This window comes from Vipera berus (assembly GCF_964194415.1).
Source record: "Vipera berus genome assembly, chromosome: 2".
Lineage (NCBI taxonomy): Eukaryota > Metazoa > Chordata > Lepidosauria > Squamata > Viperidae > Vipera > Vipera berus.
The window spans coordinates 79,212,417-79,235,442 of record NC_138203.1 but is presented as its reverse complement, the minus strand read 5'-3'; the positions used below and the strand labels follow the sequence as shown (position 1 = coordinate 79,235,442).

Here is a 23,026-nt window from a genome sequence, read left to right as displayed (position 1 = left end):
TGCCCATTAAAAAACAATTAATACAATACATTTATAAAAACCCCAAAAATACAGTAATAAAACCCCCACCAATCCCCCATCAGGCCAGGCCGGCTTGTTCGAATAAAAATGTTTTGAGATCGCGGCGAAAGGAGCGAAGATCGGGCGCCATCCGGAGCTCTACCGGTAACTGATTCCATAGTTCCGGAGCGCCCACAGAGAAGGATCTCCCCCTGGGGGCCACCAATCGACATTCTCTGATCGGTGGCACCCTGAGGAGGCCCTCTCTGTGGGAACGCACAGGGCGCAGGGAGGTTGATGCCGGCAGCAGGTGTTCCCTGAGGTACTCCGGACCCCTGCCATGTAGGGCTTTAAACACCACTACTAGTACCTTGAATCTCAGGTCTATTGGTTTCAGTGAAATTTCCTTCCAGTTTAGTCACGTTTTTAACAACCACGAATAACAAGTGTCTGAAATCCACAATGCGTTCTGAAGGGCAAACCTCAACATCAGAAATTTGGAACGCCTTTCCTTAGGATAGAACTGAAATTTGCTTGCTGTCAGTATATTTGAATAGGAAATTGCTTGGATAGAATGAAAAAAGGGATGAGACTTAAAAAAAAATAGTCTTCTTGGGAAGAGGAGTCTCTTGATTTCTTTATGTTAGGTTCATTTAGGCTTTGCTTTTGGACAGTATACTAGAAGCTTCAATGATGCTCTACTGTTTATATGTGTTTATTATATGTATTTTTTTTAAGGGATGTGGTGGCTCAGTGGGTTAGGATGCTGAGCTTGTCGATCAGAAGGTCGGCAGTTTGGCGGGTTGAATCCCGAGTGTCGCGTAACAGAGTGAGCGCCTGTTACTCGTCCCAGCTTCTGACAACCTAGCAGTTTGAAAGCACGTAAAAATGCAAGTAGAAAAATAGGGACCACTACGGTGGGAAGGTAACAGCGTTCCATGCACCTTTGGTGTCTAGTCATGCCAGCCACATGACCACGGAGACTTCCTTGGACAAGCGCTGGCTTTTCGGCTTTGAAACGGAGATGAGCACCGGCCCCTAGAGTTGGAAACGACTAGCACGCATGTGCGGGGGAACCTTTACCTTTACTATATGTATTTATTATTATAGAGAGACTGTGAGTTCAAGTTCTGCCTTAGCAATGACAGCCAGCTGGGTGACCTTGGGCCGGTCACTCTCTCAGCCCAATCCACTTCACAGGGTTGGTGTTGTGGAAACAATAGGAGTTCACCTCCTTGAGTTATTTGTAAAAATAATAAAGGTGGAATACAAACAAATAAGGCTTATTATCAATATTTAAATTATTGTGTTCATTTAATATTAGGTTTTGCTCCATTTTAATGTATTGTTACCCTCCCATGCAAGCCTCCAGGTTGAGATGCGGGGGGGCATATAAAACATTTCAATAAACAAAGAAACAACTGAATAATTATTTTTCCATTATTTATATAAGATGGACGGAAAATTCTGGAATGCCTCATGTGCAGAAATGGCAATTATCCCCCAGTTGAATTATGCTAAATGGGTGGAAACACTTTGGACTCAATGGGTAAAATTTGGTATATTAGTAGACAGTTTCTGAAACTGGAAGGTACTGGCAATGACAAATAATCTCACTCACAATTTCACTCTCTAAAACAGCATATTTTATGTAACAGGTATAATGTGTAGCCAAAATCCAGAAACAGATATAAAACATAAGTTCTTAGTTGCAAGACTAAGGAATTATTTTCTGAAGGACCAATGTTATTATTCCTCACTATATCTGTTTGCAGTACCATATTTCTCATCAAAGGATAGATGATTGACAGACAGACAGACAGACAGACAAACAGACAGACACACACACACAGATGATGCATCAGCAATAAACTAAGCTGTGGAGAAGAAACTGCATGAAGGGCTTTCAACAACATAACTCAACCTAGTAACCACCAAACTACTGGAACTTCAGTTCCCAGAATCCATAGCCAGCATGATTATTTGGTTGGGTACTAGGAATTCAGAGGGTGGTAAATTGAAGGCTAGATTAGAACCAGGGAAAGAAGGAAAGGTCGCCAAATCCAAAGAGAATGAGAAACTCATCCTCAACCGAATAGCTTGGCAAAACAGATTAACGTTCATTTCATTCGAAAATATAAGCTACTGTGTTAAATAGGCATTGTAAGGCTCTGCTAAGCTTGCTAAGACATTTTAAATAGTTATTTGATCTCCCCAAATTCTAGTACAGCTCATCTTAGAAGGCAAATAATTAAACAATTGTTCTGAGTTTATTTCTCAAGGGTGCCTTCTTAATGTTCTCATTTGGCTTTCCATTTACGTGTGATACAGAACTGATCACATGTAAATATTACAACAAATAATGAAGAACGTGCCAATGCACACAAGCACAGGGACATGATAGATTGGTTACTCTGGTTCCCTCACGGTGCAGCCCCTAAGCCAGGGGTAGGCAACCTCGGCTCTTTTATGACTCATGGACTTCAACTCCCAGAATTCCTGAGTCAGCTGACTCAGGAATTCTGGGAGTTGAAGTCCATGAGTCGTAAAAGAGCCAAGGTTGCCTACCCCTGCCCTAAGCCCTTCCACCACAATCTCTGCGACAGCTGAGGTGGGGGTGGGTGGGAGGTAGTGCATTGTATCCCTTTGTGTGTGTGTGCATGCGAGCCTAGGCTTAAATATGTGCTCCTTTATTGGAAAGAAGCACAAGTTCTTTTCTGAACACTAAGACTGAAAGTAATTTGCCCATTGCCACCGGTGATAGGAGGAAACTGACAGCAACATTAGGGATCCAAAACCCAGCCAGCTGTTGTCACACTCAACATCACAGGCTTTATTTGACCCAATTTATTTAACTTAAAAGGATGGAGTCGTTTAAAGAACTTCCATTTGGAAAATGTCTGTTGTAGACTCATATTTTCTGTCTTTGTGTTTGTGTGTGAGAATTGGGGGGGGGGGAGAAAAGAAGCAACATGGTCAAAATATCAGCTATTGCTGCAGATTAGATTAATTCATTCTTTTGCTTTTGGTAACTTCACTAAGTCAGTGTTTTTCGATATACAAATAAAAGCCTATGTGGGCAACATTTGTATCATATAGTTCCCTTCCCTTCTGTTCCATTACATTCATCATTCATTCATTCATTCATTTTTGTTTTTAATATGGCTGGGAATATTGAAATGATTTACCAAAACATACTGAATCTGCAACATGATGGTTTTTTTAAAAAATGAAATATTATCTATAAAGTCTCTCTCTCTCTCTCTCTCTCTCTCTCTCTCTCTCTCTCTCTCTCTCTCTCTCTCTCTCTCTCTCTCTCTCACACACACACACACACACACACACACACACACAAACACAGTTTCCTGCAAACAATCTAGAAAAATCAGGCCAGAAAACTAACTGACTAAAATATTAATGCATACTATTAATTTTGATTTTTTTTTGTACAGTACAACAGTGAGAGAGCATTATCACAAAAATTTAGAAAGAGTATATTTTCTAAATTTTTAATTGTAGAAACAGACCTACATTGTTGGAGGCAGTAAGCTGACTTTGTAATAATGCCGCTTGGGGTGTGTGTGAAAGCCCTAACAAGCAGGCATATACATAGAATGAAGGCTACTGCTAAGCTTGTAAGCCGCCCTGAGTCTTCGGAGAAGGGCGGGATATAAATGGAATTAAAATAAATAAAATAAATAAATAAAATTTGCTAACATATGATAGCGAGAACTTTTCTCTGTATATTTTGACTGGTTATTATTTTACAATTATATTTCTCAAGTTCCATCAGCATTTTCTAGCAGAAAAAGCACAATTTCTTGAAATACAGCTGTGGATGGTAAAGCATTATCAAAAAATATTACTTACATTTTGAAAGATAGATTCCACTGATTTCATGTGACTAACAATTAATTCTTTGTCTCTGTTGAATGAATAAAAAGAACGCATTCTTATTGCTGATTTACTTTTAAAGTTTTGTTTTGTTGCTTTTACTCTTGTATTGTAATCTATTTTTATAGCGAATGTTTTTGTTGGTTACCTTTCATTTGCATTATAAATTTAATTTTTAACTGTATGATATTTCTTTGAACAGGAAGCTGAAGAGCTTATAACATGTTTATATCCGACATTCATCATTAGCTTGGCCCCAAGGTTTGTTGTCTTCAGGTAATGTCAGTGTCGTATACAAAAATGTTTAGCTGAGTTAACTATAAAGTAACTAGCACAAAGCAATACTTTCCATTCCTTTTCTGCTGCTTTAGAGTCACCTCTATAATGTTTGTTGTATACAGTTGACTGATAAAACTTCTCCATGCAAAGGACAATATCTCATCTGTTTGCCAAGGATATCAGAGATAGCAATGGAAGGGATGGGTGTCTTCCTAAGTTTTGTTACTGAACTTCTGCACATGCTTCCAGAAGTTCAGAAAATGATTCTCATGGTTGGAAAAAAAAATCTAGAATTCTCTAGCAGTACAAATCAATAAGAATTGTTGAGGATAAAAATACTAATGTTTTATCATCACAATCCACGAATGCATAATGCATAAGAAAAGAACCTGACAGATACATGAAGTGACTGTATAACCTCAATTTTCTTGGGGCCCCTGAAAGAACTGAAGTAACCAGGAGACAGCAAGATCAAAACAATCCGTTTTGTCCAGATGAAGAAACCTTTCTAACTTTGTTTTTTCACTCACAGGATGTTTGGCAGAACAGAGTTTGAAACGTACCTGAAAGTCTCTGGAAACCGTGTAATGTCTTCTGGGTACTAGTATGTAGGTACATCTATGAAACACCCTAGTTTTCTACATGGTCTATGATTCAAAATGATGGGCTAATGATGATTACCTCATGGAGTTTTCATATGCACTAGTCTTTAGCAGTATGCCTTCTTATCCATTTAAACGCTTGACACAAGGAGTGTATCTAAAAGACTATTTTATCTGTTTAAGTGTAGCTAAAAAGTTCCTGGTTTTGTCATGTGTGACAGCTCTGCTAGGTATATCTTCTGGTATATGCTGTTTTGATTTCCCTATAACAGGGGTGGGAAACCTTGGCTCTTTTATGACTTGTGGACTTCAACTCCCAGAATTCAACTTCCAAAAGTCATAAAAGAGCCAAGGTTCCCCACCCCTGCCCTACAGGAATGATGGGTTTCTTGGTTTTCTATGCATTTACTACTTGCCAATTCTGAGTCAAGAGAGAGACCGAAATGACCGTAGTTGTGCACTGTTACAACCTCTGAGCCAATGCGTACTTGTAGGCACACGAGTATTTTCACACATGTGCTGTACTGTTCAACTATCATAGACCGTCCTATACTAATGTCTCTTCCCTTCAAAACCACTTTGACCTTTGATGAGATGGTTTGCTCAACCCAGGTGGTAGATCCTAGGGGTAAAACTCAAGACACGTTCATGCTTCTGTTGATCACCCCCGTCCGTGGACATTGAAGAAATGATTGAAAAGAGACATTAATATGTTGAACTAAGTTCTTTTTTGTTCAAGAGGATCTTTTACTACCATTTCAAAGACAGGCAGCTGTACTTTTGTTTTCCAGCACCCGCATTATCCAGGACTAAAAATCCTTTGCATGAAAGTAAGAATTGATCTTTTGTCTGTTTCAAGTGATCTCCCCAAGGGCCCCCCGTGCTCACTTGGCTGCCATGCGGAGGGCACTCTCCGCATCATGGATGCTCTGTTCCAGTCGACGCTTGTCCTGCTCCAGCTGGGTAAGATGTCTATTGAGCTGACGCAGAGATTGATCTTTTCTCCTCAGCTCCATCTTTGCCTCCGAGAGACTCTGAGAGCAGACAGAAAACAGAGTTACTTGTCAGCTCTGATAATTAACTTCAATTTATGCCATAGGCTATTAAACAAAGAGGAATAGAGACTGACGGTGAAATAGATTGGGGCTATTTTCAAAGAAAAACAGCAGTTATTTCCTTTTAAAACATCCAGAATATTGCAGATTTAATTGCTTTATAACAAAAAAAAAAAGAACTGTCCTAATCTGTACAGTTACTTACAATAAAGGCACTCCATAAAAAAAGTATTACCTTAGGGTTCATTAATGTGAATTAAAAGAATTATGCTGGATTACACCAAAGGCCTGAAGAGTCCAAGATTCTGGTCCAAGCACAATAGCTAGATTTTATGGGAAGCCTACATGATTATCAGGAGAAAAAAATACTCTCCCAAAGCAAAGAACTTGGAGCAACTGGATCCATAGGTGGAAAGCCAAATAAAATTGCTGCTTGGAAAAGCAGGGAATAAAAGAAATAATTGGGGGGGGAAAACTACCTCTCCGACAGCTCTTTTAACTGTTCAGTAAAGTTCCAATTATAAACATGACGATATACAATTTTGGGGGGATTTTTCAAAATGGATTGCAGGTTCTGTTCCTTCAAGGCTGCTCCAGGATAAGCTCTAACAGTCAATGCTTCAACTAGAAAATTAGTTCAGATGGGTAAAATGCAAACTATTTCCCAAAGGAGGAACAACTAAACAAGTTTGCATGCAAAATGCAAACAAGTCTTTTATATGAATTGCTGTAAGGTTATATTTTTCAAAGGCTTCTATAATCCGCTGTGGCACAATTTCAATTCAAAGCTTCTTTTTATTTGGCTTTCTCAACTGTTGGACGGTCTGACAATTGTTACAGACATTCTTCTAATGTCAGCACCATATTTGCTTCTTGGTGATATGCTTTCTAGTGTATTGCATTTAATACTTATTTGCACGTAGAGCTAACTTCTAAAGATGCTTTTTCACAAATGAATTTTATTTTGACTACAATTATTACCGTAGTAAAGGTTTTCTGTTGCAGGAATAAATTACTATGCACTTTGCTGACAAATTAAAAACCTACTGTATACGTTTCATACTGGAGCCAGGAATTATATATGCTACCGACAATGTAGGAAAAGCTGGCACTGTATTGAATGCCTAGCAAATCTACAGAATGTGTGGCGTTTTTAGGAAAAGTATGAAATGTCTGTGTTATTCTAATATGCTATATACTTTCCTTAGACATTGTATACAATAGCTAGGCATTATGCAGAATGACAGGAACTATTTTGGCGAAGTATGAAAAGAGACTCGTGAAACGACTAACCCTAACCCTACCCCTTTATTGAAAAGACACATATGAAAATGGAAGAAGAAATGCAAAAAAAGTATAGGACTTTCTGAAAAAGAAGAGAAAAAGACTGGTATTAGACATTGTATACAATAGCTAGGCATTATGCAGAATGACAGGAACTATGCAGAATGACAGGAACTATTTTGGCGAAGTATGAAAAGAGACTCGTGAAACGACTAACCCTAACCCTACCCCTTTATTGAAAAGACACATATGAAAATGGAAGAAGAAATGCAAAATAAAGTATAGGACTTTCGGAAAAAGAAGAGAAAAAGACTGGTATTGACCTATTTGTTGCAAGACGAAAAGCTAAAATGGAAAATTAGTAGGAGTATTTTATACTTTACCAGTTTGCCTTTTGCCACTGCATAGAATGCCTAGGAAACGTGTGAAGTATTCAGTGTTTCATACTTGGATGTCCCATTTTTGGCATTCTGTAGATTTCCCAATATAGGGACGCGGTGGCTCAGTGGGTTAGGACGCTGAGCTTGTCGATCAGAAGGTCGGCAGTTTGGCGGGTTGAATCCAGAGTGCCACATAACAGAGTGAGCGCCTGTTACTCGTCCCAGCTTCTGCCAACCTAGCAGTTCGAAAGCACGTAAAAATGCAAGTAGAAAAATAGGGACCACTACGGTGGGAAGGTAACAGCGTTCCGTGCACCTTTGGCGTCTAGTCCTCGGACAAGCGCTGGCTCTTCGGCTTTGAAACGGAGATGAGCACCGGCCCCTAGAGTTGGAAACGATTAGCACGCATGTGCGGGGGAACCTTTACCTTTACCTTTTAGATTTCCCAAGCATTCCGTAAAATGCCTAATTTCACACACCGACAACGTATGTATCTTTATGACACTGTGCAACTCCTTCCAACAATTTTTTTTCTGAGAATCTGAAAAGCCAGGTAGCAAAAAGAAATTTGGAAGATTGATTTCCAGAAAGACTGAGCATGCATACATTTCCAAAATTTAACAGGTCAATAGAAGCTATGCGGAATTATTTCAGATAGCTGGGAAGCAGAGGACCCTTCCCATTTTGCATTAGAAAGAGGAGTACTTCTCTGAGAGGATACTGTACCTCACGAATAAAGAACCATAATCCAAGATCTGATGCAAGATTCTTTCCTCATATCAGGGGTAGGCAACCTTGGCTCTTTTATGACTCGTGGACTTCAACTCCCAGAATTCCTGAGCCACCCCTGCTTTATATGAATCATTACTCTGAAATACTTCAGTAGAGTACAATATATAGAAATTTGATCTAGCGTACACAATAGGATCTTCTGGCATTTTAAAAACTGTTTTTCTCCCCCTTCCTTCCTGGCATTCTCTCGCAGGTGCACATGGAGCAGGGAATCTTCCTGGAGACTTAAGAGTGGGAAGGATTATTAGTTGGGGCTGGGTACCACCGGCAAGCCAACGATAAGCAGCCTTCTATGTTTTGTTCTAAAAATCAGATGAGACATTATGCACAGTGGTGGGATTCAGCCGGTTCACATCAGTTCAGCAGAACTGGTAGCTAATTTTTTTGTTGCCCAGGCCCAGAATGGACTTCCAGAAGCGACATTCACAAGAGAACCGGTTGTTCACATATTTGAATCCCACCACTGATTATGCAGGTATTGGATCAGTCTTTGGGTGGGCTGAAGAAAGGGCCAATCTACTGAAAATGAATCCTGATAAGACAGAAGTGCTCTGAATTTGTACCTTGCACATCCAGGAATTGGTTGTGTCTCTTTACACTCACACAGATGCAGAGACTTGGTGTTTGACGTTATGACAACAGTGAAGAAAGTGACTTACTTATAACCAGTACACGTGCTTATATGCCCCGATGGCGCAGCGGTTAGAATGCAGTACTGCAGGCTACTTCTGCTGACTGCCGGCTGCCAGCAGCTCGGCAGTTCGAGTCTCACCATCTCAAAATTGACTCGGCCTTCCATCCTTCCGAGGTCGGTAAAATGAGGACCCAAATTGTTGTGGGGGCAATAGGCTGGCTCTGTAAACCGCTCAGAGAGGGCTGTAAAGCACTGTGAAGCGGTATGTAGGTCTAAGTGCTATTGCTACTACAACCATCACAGCATCCCTGCAGTCATGTGATCAAAATTCAGGTTCTTGGCAACTGGCATGTATTTACAACAGTTGTTAGAGTCCTGGGGTCACATTATTGCCATTTGCTACCTTCCCAGGAATTTCTAACAAAGTCAACGGAGGAAGCCAGATTCACCTAATGGCCATATGAGTCACTTAACAACTGCAGCAAAAGAGGTTGTAAAATAATGTGCAACTCACTTAATGACCGCGTCAATTAAGTGACAGACGTTCCAGCCCCAACTGTGGCCATGAGTTGAGAACTACCTGTAGAGGCCATCGTTTGAGTATTGAGAAGCTATCTATCTCTATGTAGGTCCAGGTCAACAAGGACTCTAAAATGGCTCACTTAGGCCCCAGCAACAAGAATTGGAGTGACAAACCACAATAATTTAAATCTGCAGTTACACCTTTCTTCCAAGAATAAACGAATTTTAACTGCTAGGACTAACTAGGTCTAAAATCCTTTCAAAAAGGATAATTTTATCCAGGATTTTAATGAACAAACTCTCATATGACCTTTTATGGAAGGAAGACTGGATTCCAAATGCAAAAGAGCATTTGAGACACACATCAGGATATGTATGGCACAGGTCACTACAAAGGCAGTGAAAATAAAGTACAAACTCAACCTCTTCTCCCTGACTTATTATTGGGGCAACTTACCTATAAAAATGGACAATTAAAGGAGCAACTCTGCATCCTTGCTTAGCTACTTTTAAGGTAAATATTGAAGCCAATGTCTCCTAAACTGAAGCACCTAACTCGCTTATAAGTGCTTACATCCAGTGTCATAATTAATCAGAGAAGACAGCTATCAGTAATTGTGTCCCAATTTAGCACACCTGGCAAGTTTCATCTGACAAGATACAAAAGCATCAGATACTTATTTCCATCTTGTCTTCTATGAGGTGTTAATTGCTTTTGAAAACAAGACATCAACATAAACTGTTACAAGACCATCAAGTGAAAACCTAAGACCAACTTGAGCAGGCGTGTCCAACTCACAGCCCACAGGTCACATATGCCCAGGGATAGCTAGCAATCTGGCTCCTCGAGATCATAAACTTTTAACATTATGTGACTGATATACATTAACTGTATTATATATTTTATATGCAGCCCAAAACAATTCCTCTTCACTCAGTGTGGCCCAGGCAAGCCAAAAGGCAAGCCCAGAACACTCATGAACTAAAGCATGTGCGATATAAACAGAATAATTTTCTGGCCTCAGATCCTTTCTGGTCACACATACTACTCCATAAATGTCTTCAGAAGAAAAGTTTCTTCTTTATATTTAATTCCTGGTCTTCAAGGGTTAAAGATGAGCCATTAAAACTGTTGGACCACCGTCTGCAGTATTTTAAAGTCATATATTTTCTGTTGCTAAATCTTCCTCCTCCTTCCCTCCACCATCCTTTTCTTTCGATTGATCTCATTAAAACCCCTGATAAACTTTACGGACTCTTTTAATATTTCCAGCTGACCGACTGAAACCAAGAGGGTGGGCCTCCAGGCGGCAAGGAAACCACGATAAGCAGCAGGTTAGCCACTAATTTCTCAACCAGGGTAGATTGAGGAAGGGCGATGTTCTGCTATCCCAGAAAGTGTTCAGGAGAGAATAGGATAAATCAAGTTTAATAACTCTGGTCCTAATTGTTCCCCCAATGCTCAACTCTAATTACTTGGAGAAACTCTCTTGACTGTCACCCGATATTAAGTTGTTGGAAGCCGCATGTGGAACAGTGAGATAATCAATAAACATTTAGAGGGGAGAAGAATGAAGATCCCCGCTAAGCGGTGGGAACTGGCAGCACCCAAAGCCCTTCTGCTCATGAGAAAGCCTATGGGAGAATCACCGATATTGCAAAGCAATAAATCCAAAGCGCTGGTTTTTGGGGCCTTGAGGCAGGAGTGCTTCTGAGGGGGAAAAAAGAAAAAAGGTTAACACGGTCACCCTAATTACAGCCCACTCTCACACGTTGCTGTACAGAAGGGAAGACAAGCCAATTAGGTAGAAAAGAAGATAAGAGAAGTTTTATTTGTATACTAATTAAACCCCTGATGAAATTAAAGGAAAAACATACAGCTCTGTAATTGTGTCTGAGAAAGGTCACTTCAGGTTCACTTATCAGAAAAGCACAGCCTTGAGATATTTTCACTTAATCCACAATGTAGCCGTTTATTTTGCTCCCTGGGCCTTAATATTTACAAAAAAGGAAGAAAATTTCAAAGCTTGATAACACATTCCTCTTGAAACAGGGCCACAGACTTCGTTCGAACTGTTCAAAAGTTGAAGCCGAATAAGGAGCCGAGTGTGACTGAAAAAAACCCGAAACAAAAATAAAACAAAGCCCCACTCTGAAGTGCTCGCTTATAATAGAGCTGAAATGGCGAGTACTCTTTTGGACAGGGTTAAAAAAACCTTTGAAAACTCATTTTAATTATGTGAGCCCAATTATTCTACTGTTAGATACAGCTGATATTTCAACCATCAGGATTGCCATGTCCATTTGTGATAGGGTTAGTTACTCTCTCACCACACTCCAATGCATGAGAATTTCTTAAAGGAACACGGCAGAAAGCAAAATACAAGGAACGACAGCAACCCAAACACCTTGGATGACACTATTCTTACATGTACCTCAGTAAAATTTAAGCAGGGTCAGATTTGGTTTGTACCTGGAAAGAAGATTAGGAAATGCCCGTGCTGTGGGCCAAACTGGGAAATAATAATAATAATAATAATAATAATAATAATAATAATAATAATAATGATGATGATGATGATGATGATGATGATTTATTTATTTATTTTAATTCCATTTATATCCCGCCCTTCTCCGAAGACTCAATAAGAGCACCAAGGTTGCCTACCCCTGACCTATACCATTTCAGACAAGTGTCTAGTCTCTTCTTAAAAACCTCCAGTGATGAAGCACCCACAACTTCTGAAGGCAAGCTGTTCCACTAGTTAATTGTTCTCACTGTTTGGAAGTTTCTCCTTAATTTCAGATTAGGTTCTTTCCTTGATTAGTTTCCAACCATTGTTTCTTGTCCTGCCTTCTGGTGCTTTGGAAAATAAGTTCACCCCCTCTTCTTTGTGGCAGCCCCTCAAATACTGGAATACTGCTATCATGTCCCGCCCAGTCCTTTTTTTCTCTAGACTAGCCAAACCCAAATCCTGCAACCGTTCCTTCACATGATTTAGTCTCCAGGCCTTTAATCGTCTTAGTTGCTCTTCTTTGCATTTTTTCCAAAGTATCAACATCTTTTTTGTAATGTGGTGACCAAAATGGATGCAGTATTCAAGGTGTGGCCTTACTAAGACTTTATAAAACGGTACTAATACTTCATTTGATTTTGATTCTATGCCTGTCTTTATACAACCAAGGATCGTACTAGCTTTTTTGGCTGTTGCCGTACACTGCTGGCTCACGTTTAAGTGATCGTCCACTAGGACCCCAAGGTCCTTCTCACAGTTACCGTTTTTGAGCCAGTACACTACTCGTACCACTGGTTTTTCCTGAAATATCCATATCAACAGAACTTTTCCCTTTCACTCTCCATTTCAAGGTCATGGACGGAAGTATTTATTAGTATAATTACCAAAAGGAAACAATTTCATTAAGCCTTGTTATGGAAAAGAAAAAAGATAGGCACAGAAGATGTTTCTAAGTTAACAAAAGCGTGGAAGGCCCTCAAAGCGCATTTTCATTTGTTAGGGACTGTTCATACACTAGTATATCTGCTTTCTTTTAATATCATATGGTTGATTGTATTGGAAACCTTCATCCCAAACAACACAAACTTAGGTAAAGGTGAAACTTTCCCCTATACAGTCATGTACAACTCTAGGGGGCAATGCTCATCTCTGTTTCTTAGCTGGGGGAGCCAGTGTTGTCCTAAGACATTTCCATGGTCATGTAACTAGCGTGACTATACGGCAAGGCACATGGGGCATTGTTACCTTCCCACCGAAGTGATACCTATTTATCTACTCACATCTGCATGCTTTTGAACTGCTAGGTTTGAGGGGTTTGGGCAAGAGTAGGAGTTCACCCCATCGCACAGTGATGGGGTCTCGAATCTGGGCTGTCAGCTTTCCAGTTACAAGCTCAGTATCTTTAACCACTGAGCCATCGCTCAGCAATCTTATCTCAGCGCAAACGTAGGATGCTGCAACATACAAGTGCATGACTTCACCAAGCTCAGTTCTCTAAGGAAAGTTCTCCAGGAATCCCATTGTGGTCTTCTGAATTCGAGATAGCAACAGGGAGAAAGCAAACCTCCGGAGCAGGGGTCGGCAACCTTAAACACTCAAGGAGCCATTTGGACCCCTTTCCCACAGAAAACAAAACACCAGGAGCCACAAAACCCTGCTGCTTCCCCTCCCAGCACTCCACCACTGCTGCTGCATACCCCCCCCCCGCACGCGGAACACCCTACTACTGCTTTCTTCCTCTACCTCCCCCGTGGGGAGCACGCCCTGCCGCCGCTTTTCCCTCGTATGTCCCCCACGTGCAGCGTGCCCTGTCGCCGCTTTTCCCTCCTACCTCCCCTGCACGGTGTGCCCTGCTTGTTTGTGGGGCTAAAATAAAGTTCAATCAATCAATTCCAACTTTGCAAGATCTTTTTTTTTTCGTGAGAAGTTGGAATTGATTGAACTTTTTTTTTTAGGTGGCGGAGGAGTGGGCGGAGGACTGGGAGCCACAGTGGAGGGCTCTGGAGCCGCGGGTTGCTGACCCCTGCTCTGGAGTGTCAACACACAGAAAACTTCAGAGAACACATCTTTCTCCCGTCTCTTCCATATGTTTGGGGAGACAGAGAGACAATTATTCAGTGCATACATTATCTATCGACGATATCATCAAGAGACTAAAAGAACTGAAATAGAGAAATGGGCTGGTCACATCACAAGAAGAACTGATGGCAGGTGGACCAAGACGGTCATAAAATGGATCCCCCTTGATTAAAAAGCGTCCACAAAGGAGACCTAAAACAAGATGGAGTGATGACATCAGCAAGTATTGTGGGCCCAATTGGCCAAAGAAAACTCAGGACCGTATAGGTTGGAAACATGTGGAAGAGGCTTTCATCCTGCAGTGGACAGTAGACAATGGCTAGAATGATGATGGTGATATTATCTACCAAAGACACTGTCATGCTACACAGGAATGGCTGTTTTTTATGCAGGACAGATTCGATAAGAAAGGGCAGGTAGAAATTTCTGGTTAATACCTCACGAAAGGGCAGGTATCGAAATTTCTCTTCAATACCAGTTTTTATAAATTATTTAGGTGCTGAGCATACCCATTCTGCAAAACTTTTAAACAACTAAGTCCTTTAACTAATTAATGGATTATGAAATTTAGTCTCCAAACAATTCAGAGGGGATTTCTCGTCCTCTCTCTGGCTTGCTTTAACATGATACATTTGATTAACAGTCTACTATTAACTTGTTCACTAATGAATAATCAGTTACATTATGTTCTTTAATGAACAACAGCTTTTAATTTAATAGATAGTGTTTAGAATTGCTTTTTCTTGCCAAAGTGACAACACAGTTACTGGCAATCATCAAGGCTCCTTCCAGCAATCTAAATCTAGCCTATTATCTAGAGGCAAAAGAAAAAGAAACATTCCTTTGTATTGCTAAACGAAACCCCCCCCCCCAAATTTACGCTCTGAGTTTACAGTGAACATTTTACTTGCATCTCAGACTTTCATCAACTCTTTTTAAAAGGATGAGACAAAAGAAAATCACAAATGAACGCTAACAGTCTAGAGAGCCACACCTCACAAAATACTGATTACACTTGGCAATAAGACTGGGAATTCTTAAAATTGGACAGCTTTCCTAGCAAATACATTTGGCATGTACGAAGTCCAGTATTATGTTATGGTGTTGCTACACTCCTAGTGCTTGAAAATATTTCAATCAATGGGTGGAGGAGGGAAAAGCAATATGGTATAGCCAGGTGCTGGATTGAGATTATGCATGCTTTACCATTTTCCCCCACATTTATAGATGCTGATGTTTCAGTTTATAATAGGCTTAGTACCACTCACCCATTCTTAGTCCTTGCATGTAAAGATAATAGATAAAACCTGCTGTGACATATTCTTGTATCCCTGTTCATTAAGGATCCCATAATTATGGGGTAATCGCTCAGAATACTTCCCAATACAATCTCGCAACCTTACCATGAGGCATTAATGGTTATTTTAAAAATAGCGTATCAACTGGTCTTATGGTCAGGAGCATGGAAGTTGCTAAGCTGCAACTCGCAGCTCTTCTTATCACTGGCCACGTTGGCTGGGTGCAAACATCTGCGAGGATGTCTTTGAGAGACAGGAGGAGGAGACAGCAGACTAGGCAAGAGTCGGATATGAGGCAGTTTAGTTCACAGAAGCAACGGGGACATGGCAAATACCTTAGAAAGGACCCTCCCTAATTTCTTGGAAGTAAAGGCGAGGGGGGAAGAGATGTAGTCTCAGACTTGCAAGATTCTGTTAATGTAACCTTATAATACAAAATGAACGTGGTTAGTATTCAGGGTTGGTCAGAGATGACACTCAGGATGGTGGGAGTTGCAATTTAATACTGCCTTCTCACTCCTCTTCTAGATTGTAATGGAGCAGGTGATCCTGTAGATCAGGGGTGTCAAACTGCCGGCCCGTGGACTGGAGCGTTACAGAGAAACCGCGCCCATCCCATTTTCGGCAATGGGAAAAAGTTCCGATACGTCGCGCGATGTCACGTGACGTCGCAAGTTTGACATGCCTGCTGTAGATTATGATGTAAAGTACAAGTTCTAAGTGTGATGAGCAGAAACCACTTTTTCTCAACCTGGCACACTCTGGAAGCATCTAGACAACACAGTTGTTTATAATATTGACTGGGTATTCTTGGACAGACAAATGGACTCCACCTGGAAAGGTGATTCAGGGATATTTTTTTTTCAACCCAAGTGGGGTGAGGCTCGTATGTCACCTACATCAAGCTTCCCTCATCCTACGGTACCCTGCACTTCTTACTGCACTGCCTATCCACTCTGGGGCTAAAAGTTCTTTCAGCAACCTATTGTCTCTGGACCCTAGCTGAAAGAGCTCCCTGCTGAAGGATTTCAGCTCTGTGCTTGCTTGCAGAGCTGAAATCCTTCAGCAGGGAGCTCTTTCAGCTAGCCCTCAGAGACAAAAGGGACCTGCCAAAGGATTTCAGCTCTGTGCTTGCTTGCAGAGCTGAAATCCTTTCTGCCTGCTTGCACAGAGCTGAAATCCTTCAGCAGGGAGCTCTTTCATCTAGCCCTCAGAGACAAAAGGGACCTGCCAAAGGGTTTCAGCTCTGTGTGGGCAGGCGTCAAGGATTTCAGTTCCATGCAAGCAGGTACAGAGATCCTTTAGCAGGGAGCTCTTTAGACCATCCCCAAGAAACAAAATGGAGTTTTTCGGCTGGCGTGCAACTTTCAGCAGCTTGCAACTTTCCAAGGAGGCAACTTTTGGGATAGTCAAAAGTGCTTTACAGGCACTTCATTCAAACTGTCATTAAGTGAACAGTGGTAAGTTGAGGACTATCCACCAAACCAAAGATTGTTTCAACAAACTGTGTGGAATTCGTTGTCCCCAAATATCCAGCAAGTTGACTTAGTAGAAGTGAAGATACTGTCATTTCAGGATACTTTTCATTGGGTTAGTAACTTGTCAGTTCTCTTATTGTGATTTGTTCTGGTTGTGCTGCTCCTGACTTTGAATGTTGCTATTTGCTGTTTGATTTGCAATAGTGATGTATGCGCCTGCTATTTTTATGACTATGTTCCTCAAGTGTCTGCATGGATGATATATGCTTAAGAGCAATATATATAACTTACCAAAAATTCTCTCATGAAATATTTTCAGCTTTACATTTTAGAGAAGATGAAGGACCACATTTAAAAAAAACCTAGCAAAAAACCTTAGGTGTTTCTAGTATTTGTGGGCGTAGAAAATGTTTCAAGTAGTATGTTTTATTGTTTGAAATTACCAGATAGTTTTATTGTGCAAAACAGTATATATTCTTGCTCTTGTAAGCATAAATTTTTGTTGAAAAATGAGAAAGCTAGGCCACTATCTTTTCTTGCCTTAGATTATAAGAAATAATCTAAGAAGTATGCTTAGCTCTGACTGACCTTGAAACATAATTGGCAAGCATGTCTGTCTCTGTGGGATATACCATTGGGTAGATAAAAAAAATATGGGATTATAATTAAAACCGATAAAGCTGGAAAATTAATCAACAGAGTTTTTAAACCTACTGGATGAAAATAACAGAATAATGTACATTGCCTACATAGTAGTACACGTTACATATCTTCCAAACCAAAGTATATACTATATAATTATCAACTCTATTCTTTGATGCCTTTATATTAATTAATATTAAAGGTTCTTAAAAACTACAGGTTTTCACACTCAGTGAATAAAAAAAACAAGTTTTGTTTTAACCTGTAAACACTGTTTTATGAATCCATACATTTTATACATCATTTGGGTTATGTGCTTCTAGAATTATTGTCATCTTTGTGAAGAACCTTACTATTCATTTTGTTTTTCTAAAAACAAAACTGGCTAAGTTTGAATGTTATTTCTAATAATTCTTTATTTATTTACATTCTGCTTTACATAGAAAAATACTATACAATTACCACCGAGCCCAACCTTTCTGTTGCTAACTTCACTAAGACATTTTTAATTGAGTTCTGCCCCTTTTTATGAGCTTTCTTGCCACAATTGTTATGTGAATCACTGAAGACATTAAGTTAATAAGACAGCTGTTAAGTTAAATCTGGCTTCCCCATAGGTTTTTGTTTGTCAGAATGTCGCAGAGGTGAACTCATGTCTCAGGATATTGCAACCGTCATAAATATGAGTCAGTTTCCAAGAACCTGAATTTTGATCAGTTGACCACGGGGGGATGCTGCAATGGTTGTGTCAAAAAGGGTCATAGGTCACTTTTTCCAGTGCCGTTGTAACTTTGAACGACCATTAAAAGAACTGTTGTAATCCAGTGGTTGTCAACCTGTGGTCCGTGGATCCTTGCTGTGATGTCATCACAGAGGGTCTGTGAAGGCTTGAAGAAATGTTATCATTTAAATCTTGAGTTACGTTTCGGTGGTCCATGGCCATGATCTTTGGCCACAAAAGGTATTTAAAGGGGGCCCATGGTGAAGAAAAGGTTGAGAACCCACTGCTATAATCTTTGAGGTGTTATTCCCTGATCCTGGTTATACTGAGATAGATCCATATACATACATACATACATACATACATACATACATACATACATACATATATATATATATATATATATATATATATATATATATATATATATATATATATATCTGTTCTGTACCAGCCTGCTACCGGCCCTGCAGAAAAGGCAGGGACAACCCCTTTTACAAAAAGGCAAGAGGCTGGAATTACGCCTGCCAAATTTATTGCTACAAAAACAAATAGAACAAGACATGAACCAAGAAACAGGAGCTTTTCAAGCGGTTGCCTTCTGCAAACCAGCCCTCCCACGCATTCCCCCTTAAATACAGTTCAGGGTGTGGCTTCTCTCTGCCTCCTTCTGAGGAGCCCCATTGCCTTCCTCTGTTTACTCCTGATTGACTGCCTCCTGCGTCGGGCATCCTTGAACGGGCCAGCTGTGGGTCATCTTCATCCACGCTGTCAGGCTCACACAGCTGGCTCTGCATCGTGACCAGATGAGAGGGGCCTGGCTGAGGGCTCTCATCAAGCTGTCCAATCCCCTCAGCAAGCTCTTCAACACCCCCCTCCTCCTCCTCCTCTGAGTCGTCCGACCCAACTGCCGAACCCACAGGCTGACCCTGAATCACAACACTATCTATCTATCTATCTATCTATCTATCTATCTATCTATCTATCTATCTATAAACAGCATCTGTTCACATTCTTGAAGCACTAATTTTAATATCCAAGCTCGATTAATCTCCTCTGGTGATCTGCCCAGGTGCATCAATGTTTGACTCCCTGTTGAAACTGGGAATGGTAATCAGGACAAAGTAACAGAAGGGGGAAAAGTATCAAATTATTAAGAGATTAACGTCATTAACTGTATCTAATTAGTTTAACTTCGATTCAAATTTAATTTAATTAAATCTGTTTTCTCCCTCACCCTTAACTTATTTTGATAAATGGCATTTCATTTTTCTCACAGCCTCATCTACTTCTTGGTTCTGTCTCACCTACTTAAGTGTGGCCATTCAAAGATAGTGTGTGTTTGTGTGGGGGGGTTATTCCCACTTTTATCAGGAAACTGTAGACATCCAGTTTTATTTCCAAGCAGAAGTCTTGCGATGACATTAAAAAACTGCTGAGATGTTGGCACTCCTTAAATGAAACTACAGGTAGTCATCAACTTAAAACAGTTCATTTAGTGACTGTTCAAAATTACAACAGCACCGGAAAAAAAGGACTTATGACCATTTTTCACCCTTATGATGTTGCAGCATCCCCATGGTCATGTGATTTATATTTGGATGCTTTACAACTGGTTCATATTTATGACGGTTGCAGTGTCCCGGGGTCGTGTGATCCCCTTTTGCGATCCCCTTCTTACAAGCAAAGTCCACGGGGAAGCCAGATTCACTTAACAACAGTGTTACTAATTGAACAACTGCCGTGACTGACTTAACAAATGTGGCAACAGAAGTCGTAAAATGGGGCAAATCACACTCAACAAATTTCTCACTTAACAACAGAAATTATTGGCTCAGTTCTGGTCGTAAGTGGTAGACCACCTGTATCGTGTAATATTGAGCTGTTTGAGCAATACAAGTAACCCTATTTCCTTCCCCTTTTCCTTCTTGATAAGAGAAAAAGAGCTGCAGCAATAAAACCACCATTGGGCCCCCACCTCTAAAGGAAAATCCATTACATCTCCTTTTTCAGGAAGTAGTAAGTAGAACAGCAGAGCTATATATGAATATGCACTGATTACATAGCTTGCACAGTTCCCCAGAGGGAAACATGCATATGTAATAAATACTGTAAATTTGTAGAGCAACTGGCCAATTAACTGCATCCTTGGCCTTCTGCAGAACAAAGAAAAATAACCGTGGCTTAGGGATCAGGAGCTGACCACAAAAATATGAGCTTTCTCCTCTCCTCTCTGGTTATGAACAACTTCCCCTCTGTCCAGACTAATTCTTTGAAAGATGTCAGGAGGCTGAAATAAATTACTAAATGCATTTTAAATTCAACACGCTGGGGCCAGGGGGAATGGACAGGACCTCCGTCCTTTTGCTTTCTCGACAACAAACCCAGGCTCAATTTTTATACTTTATTTAATTTTAAGAAAGAAGTTGCCTTCCACCCTCCCAACATGGATTGTTTTGCTCTTTCTATCCAAGTGGGTTTTCTACTTCAGCTCTCTGTTTACCTGAATAGCCATTATCACTTTATATCACTTCTGTGGTCCTGAAAACCTAAACATTGCTTTCAGGTGAATGTCAGATTTTTATTTATTTTTTGTTCTTATTTTATTGTTTATTTTTGAAGAAACACCATCCTACCTTTACGGCATCACTGAGAGTTTGGTTTTTGCCTGCCTCTTCCGAAGAATGCAATTCCAGTTTAAATTGCAACTCCTGGAGCTGCTGCGCCTGTTCCTTCAAAAGCATTTGTGCCTGCTGCTCCCGGAGTAATGCATTATTTAGTTCTTCACATGCACTTTCAAACCTCTCGTGGGTGATCAATTTCTGATAAAGGAAATAAATAGTGTTCTGTCATGAAGTAGCAGCATTGTTTATACACTTGATTTTCAGTATCCCACTTGCCAATATGCAACATTCTAATGTAAAAGTTTTAAAACGCTCAATATATTTGCCCTAGAGGCTCTCCTCTCCAAGCCAGGGCCATTAGACCATGTTAATGCCAGGTGATTTTTATTTGCAAGATTTCCTCAAAAAGCTGAAGCAGAAATGCAGACATCAAGAAAGCTTTTCTTTCAAATTAGCCCAAGGAAGATGTTAGATATCTAATTATTATTATTCTACAAAAGGAGTTAATTTGAACCAGAATTTACATATTGCTTTACGTGTTTAACTACAGAGCCAGCCAGACTTCACCTAATGTCTTATTTCGCACTGCCTAAAATGTTTTGGAAAAACTGGCCACCAGCCTAGACAACTTTAGTCCTTGTTTAGCCACTCTTCTCAATGTTCATGTTGCAAGACAAAATGAAAGAAATAAAAGCTAAAACGTTCTCTTTCTACCGGATACAGCTAGAGGTCAAACTACGGTTTTACCGGGACTCTAAGATTATTTTATAAAATGGAACTTTCCTATTTCCACCTTCTGCTGGGAGAGGTGTTTTTCTTTGTACCAACTGCAGATAAAAAGGAATGGAAAAATCCCAAGCAAACCACATTAGTGTCAGCCTTTCAAGATAGCCTACATCAAGGAACAGACAAGTAGGAATTACAGGAGGGCTACCCTGTTTACTTCCTTTATTAATATAATCTGGAAAACCTGCTCCTTTTTAAGGACCATCACTGCCCCTTTTTATGGCTGCGTTTAAAGTCAAGGCAGGGCTATTCCGAGGCTATTTCATACATACTCTATCCCCTCTTTTACTGGTGTCAAAATAATTCTTCCTTTCCCAGAAATCCAGACTATTTCTAGAAGACATGTGGCCCTTACAGCGGTCCTGGATGCAAACAATGTTGACATGTAAAAGAAAAGGAGAAGAGCCTAATGCCGGGAAAGATTGAGGGCAAGAGAAGAAGGGGACGACAGAGAATGAGGTGGCTGGATGGAGTCACTGAAGCAGTAGGCGTGAGCTCAAATGGACTCCAGAAGATGGTAGAGGACAGGAAGGCCTGGAGGAACGTTGCCCATAGGGTCGCGATGGGTCGGACACGACTTCGCAGCTAACAACAACAAAAAAAAGGCTTCAGAAATCCAACATGAGGGCCTTCGTGAATGGTGACCATCTCCAGTCACATGAAACAGTAGCAAATACTGTTCATCTGCAAATAAACTGCCTCCTGTAGTGCTGTCAGATAATAATCCCTGCTAGATCACCTGTTCAATCTGATGTGGACCTGGCAGAAATGCATGTAGAGAATATTGGTTTGTTCAACAATTTTGCCAACCATTTGCAAAACACAACATGCAATACAAGTAGAATGTATATCGAAACATACTGAGTTATACTGCCCATTTGAGTTTTCAAATTCCAGTTCTCCCACAAAACAAACAGCCTAATTTAACAGACCAAAAATTCAGCTTTTCTGAATAGATTATTGACTCAATCTTCCTTATTCTGCAATGTACCAGGACTGTCTTTGGCCTTTTCTTTTAATATACCTGACTCACAGTTGAGAATGTACAAGACACAGGGAGGGGTTTTGTGCATGTGTTAGGTGAAGAAAGAATGAAGAATCCCACCTAAGAATCTAGAAGTTCTTCACTGGATTTTTAAAGAACTCTAAAAAGAATTCCCTTCTTTAAAGCTGATTATTCCCTCCCTCCTTCTAATCAAATAGACTTACAGATTGCTTAAACACATATAATTGCTCTTGCAAACTATGGGCTTTGTCAGCCTCTTTCTTCATCTCATTCAAATTCCGTTTGAATTCTGTGAGCTCCAAGCGCAATGACCGCCGTTCTACCTCTGCTGTGTGCAGCCTTTGTGTAAATTCAAATATCTGCTTCTTCAAGGACGCTATGGTTTTCTGGTATTAAAAAACAGGAAACAATGTGTTAGCTAGTAAATATGCTGG

At 40.3% G+C, this 23,026-nt stretch overlaps 1 protein-coding gene across 1 annotated transcript in view; it reads right to left on the bottom strand.

The window, feature by feature from the left end:
- Positions 1–23,026, bottom strand: part of CCDC171 (coiled-coil domain containing 171) — a 203,669-nt gene that overhangs the window by 67,675 nt on the left and 112,968 nt on the right. Inside the window, exons 21-24 of the mRNA XM_081319831.1 lie at positions 22,796–22,978; positions 20,813–20,998; positions 5,664–5,809; positions 3,871–3,925 (exon numbers count right to left, since the gene is read on the bottom strand). Of these exons, the coding sequence (XP_081175957.1) occupies positions 3,871–3,925; positions 5,664–5,809; positions 20,813–20,998; positions 22,796–22,978 (570 nt within the window). The remainder of the gene's footprint in view (positions 1–3,870; positions 3,926–5,663; positions 5,810–20,812; positions 20,999–22,795; positions 22,979–23,026) is intronic.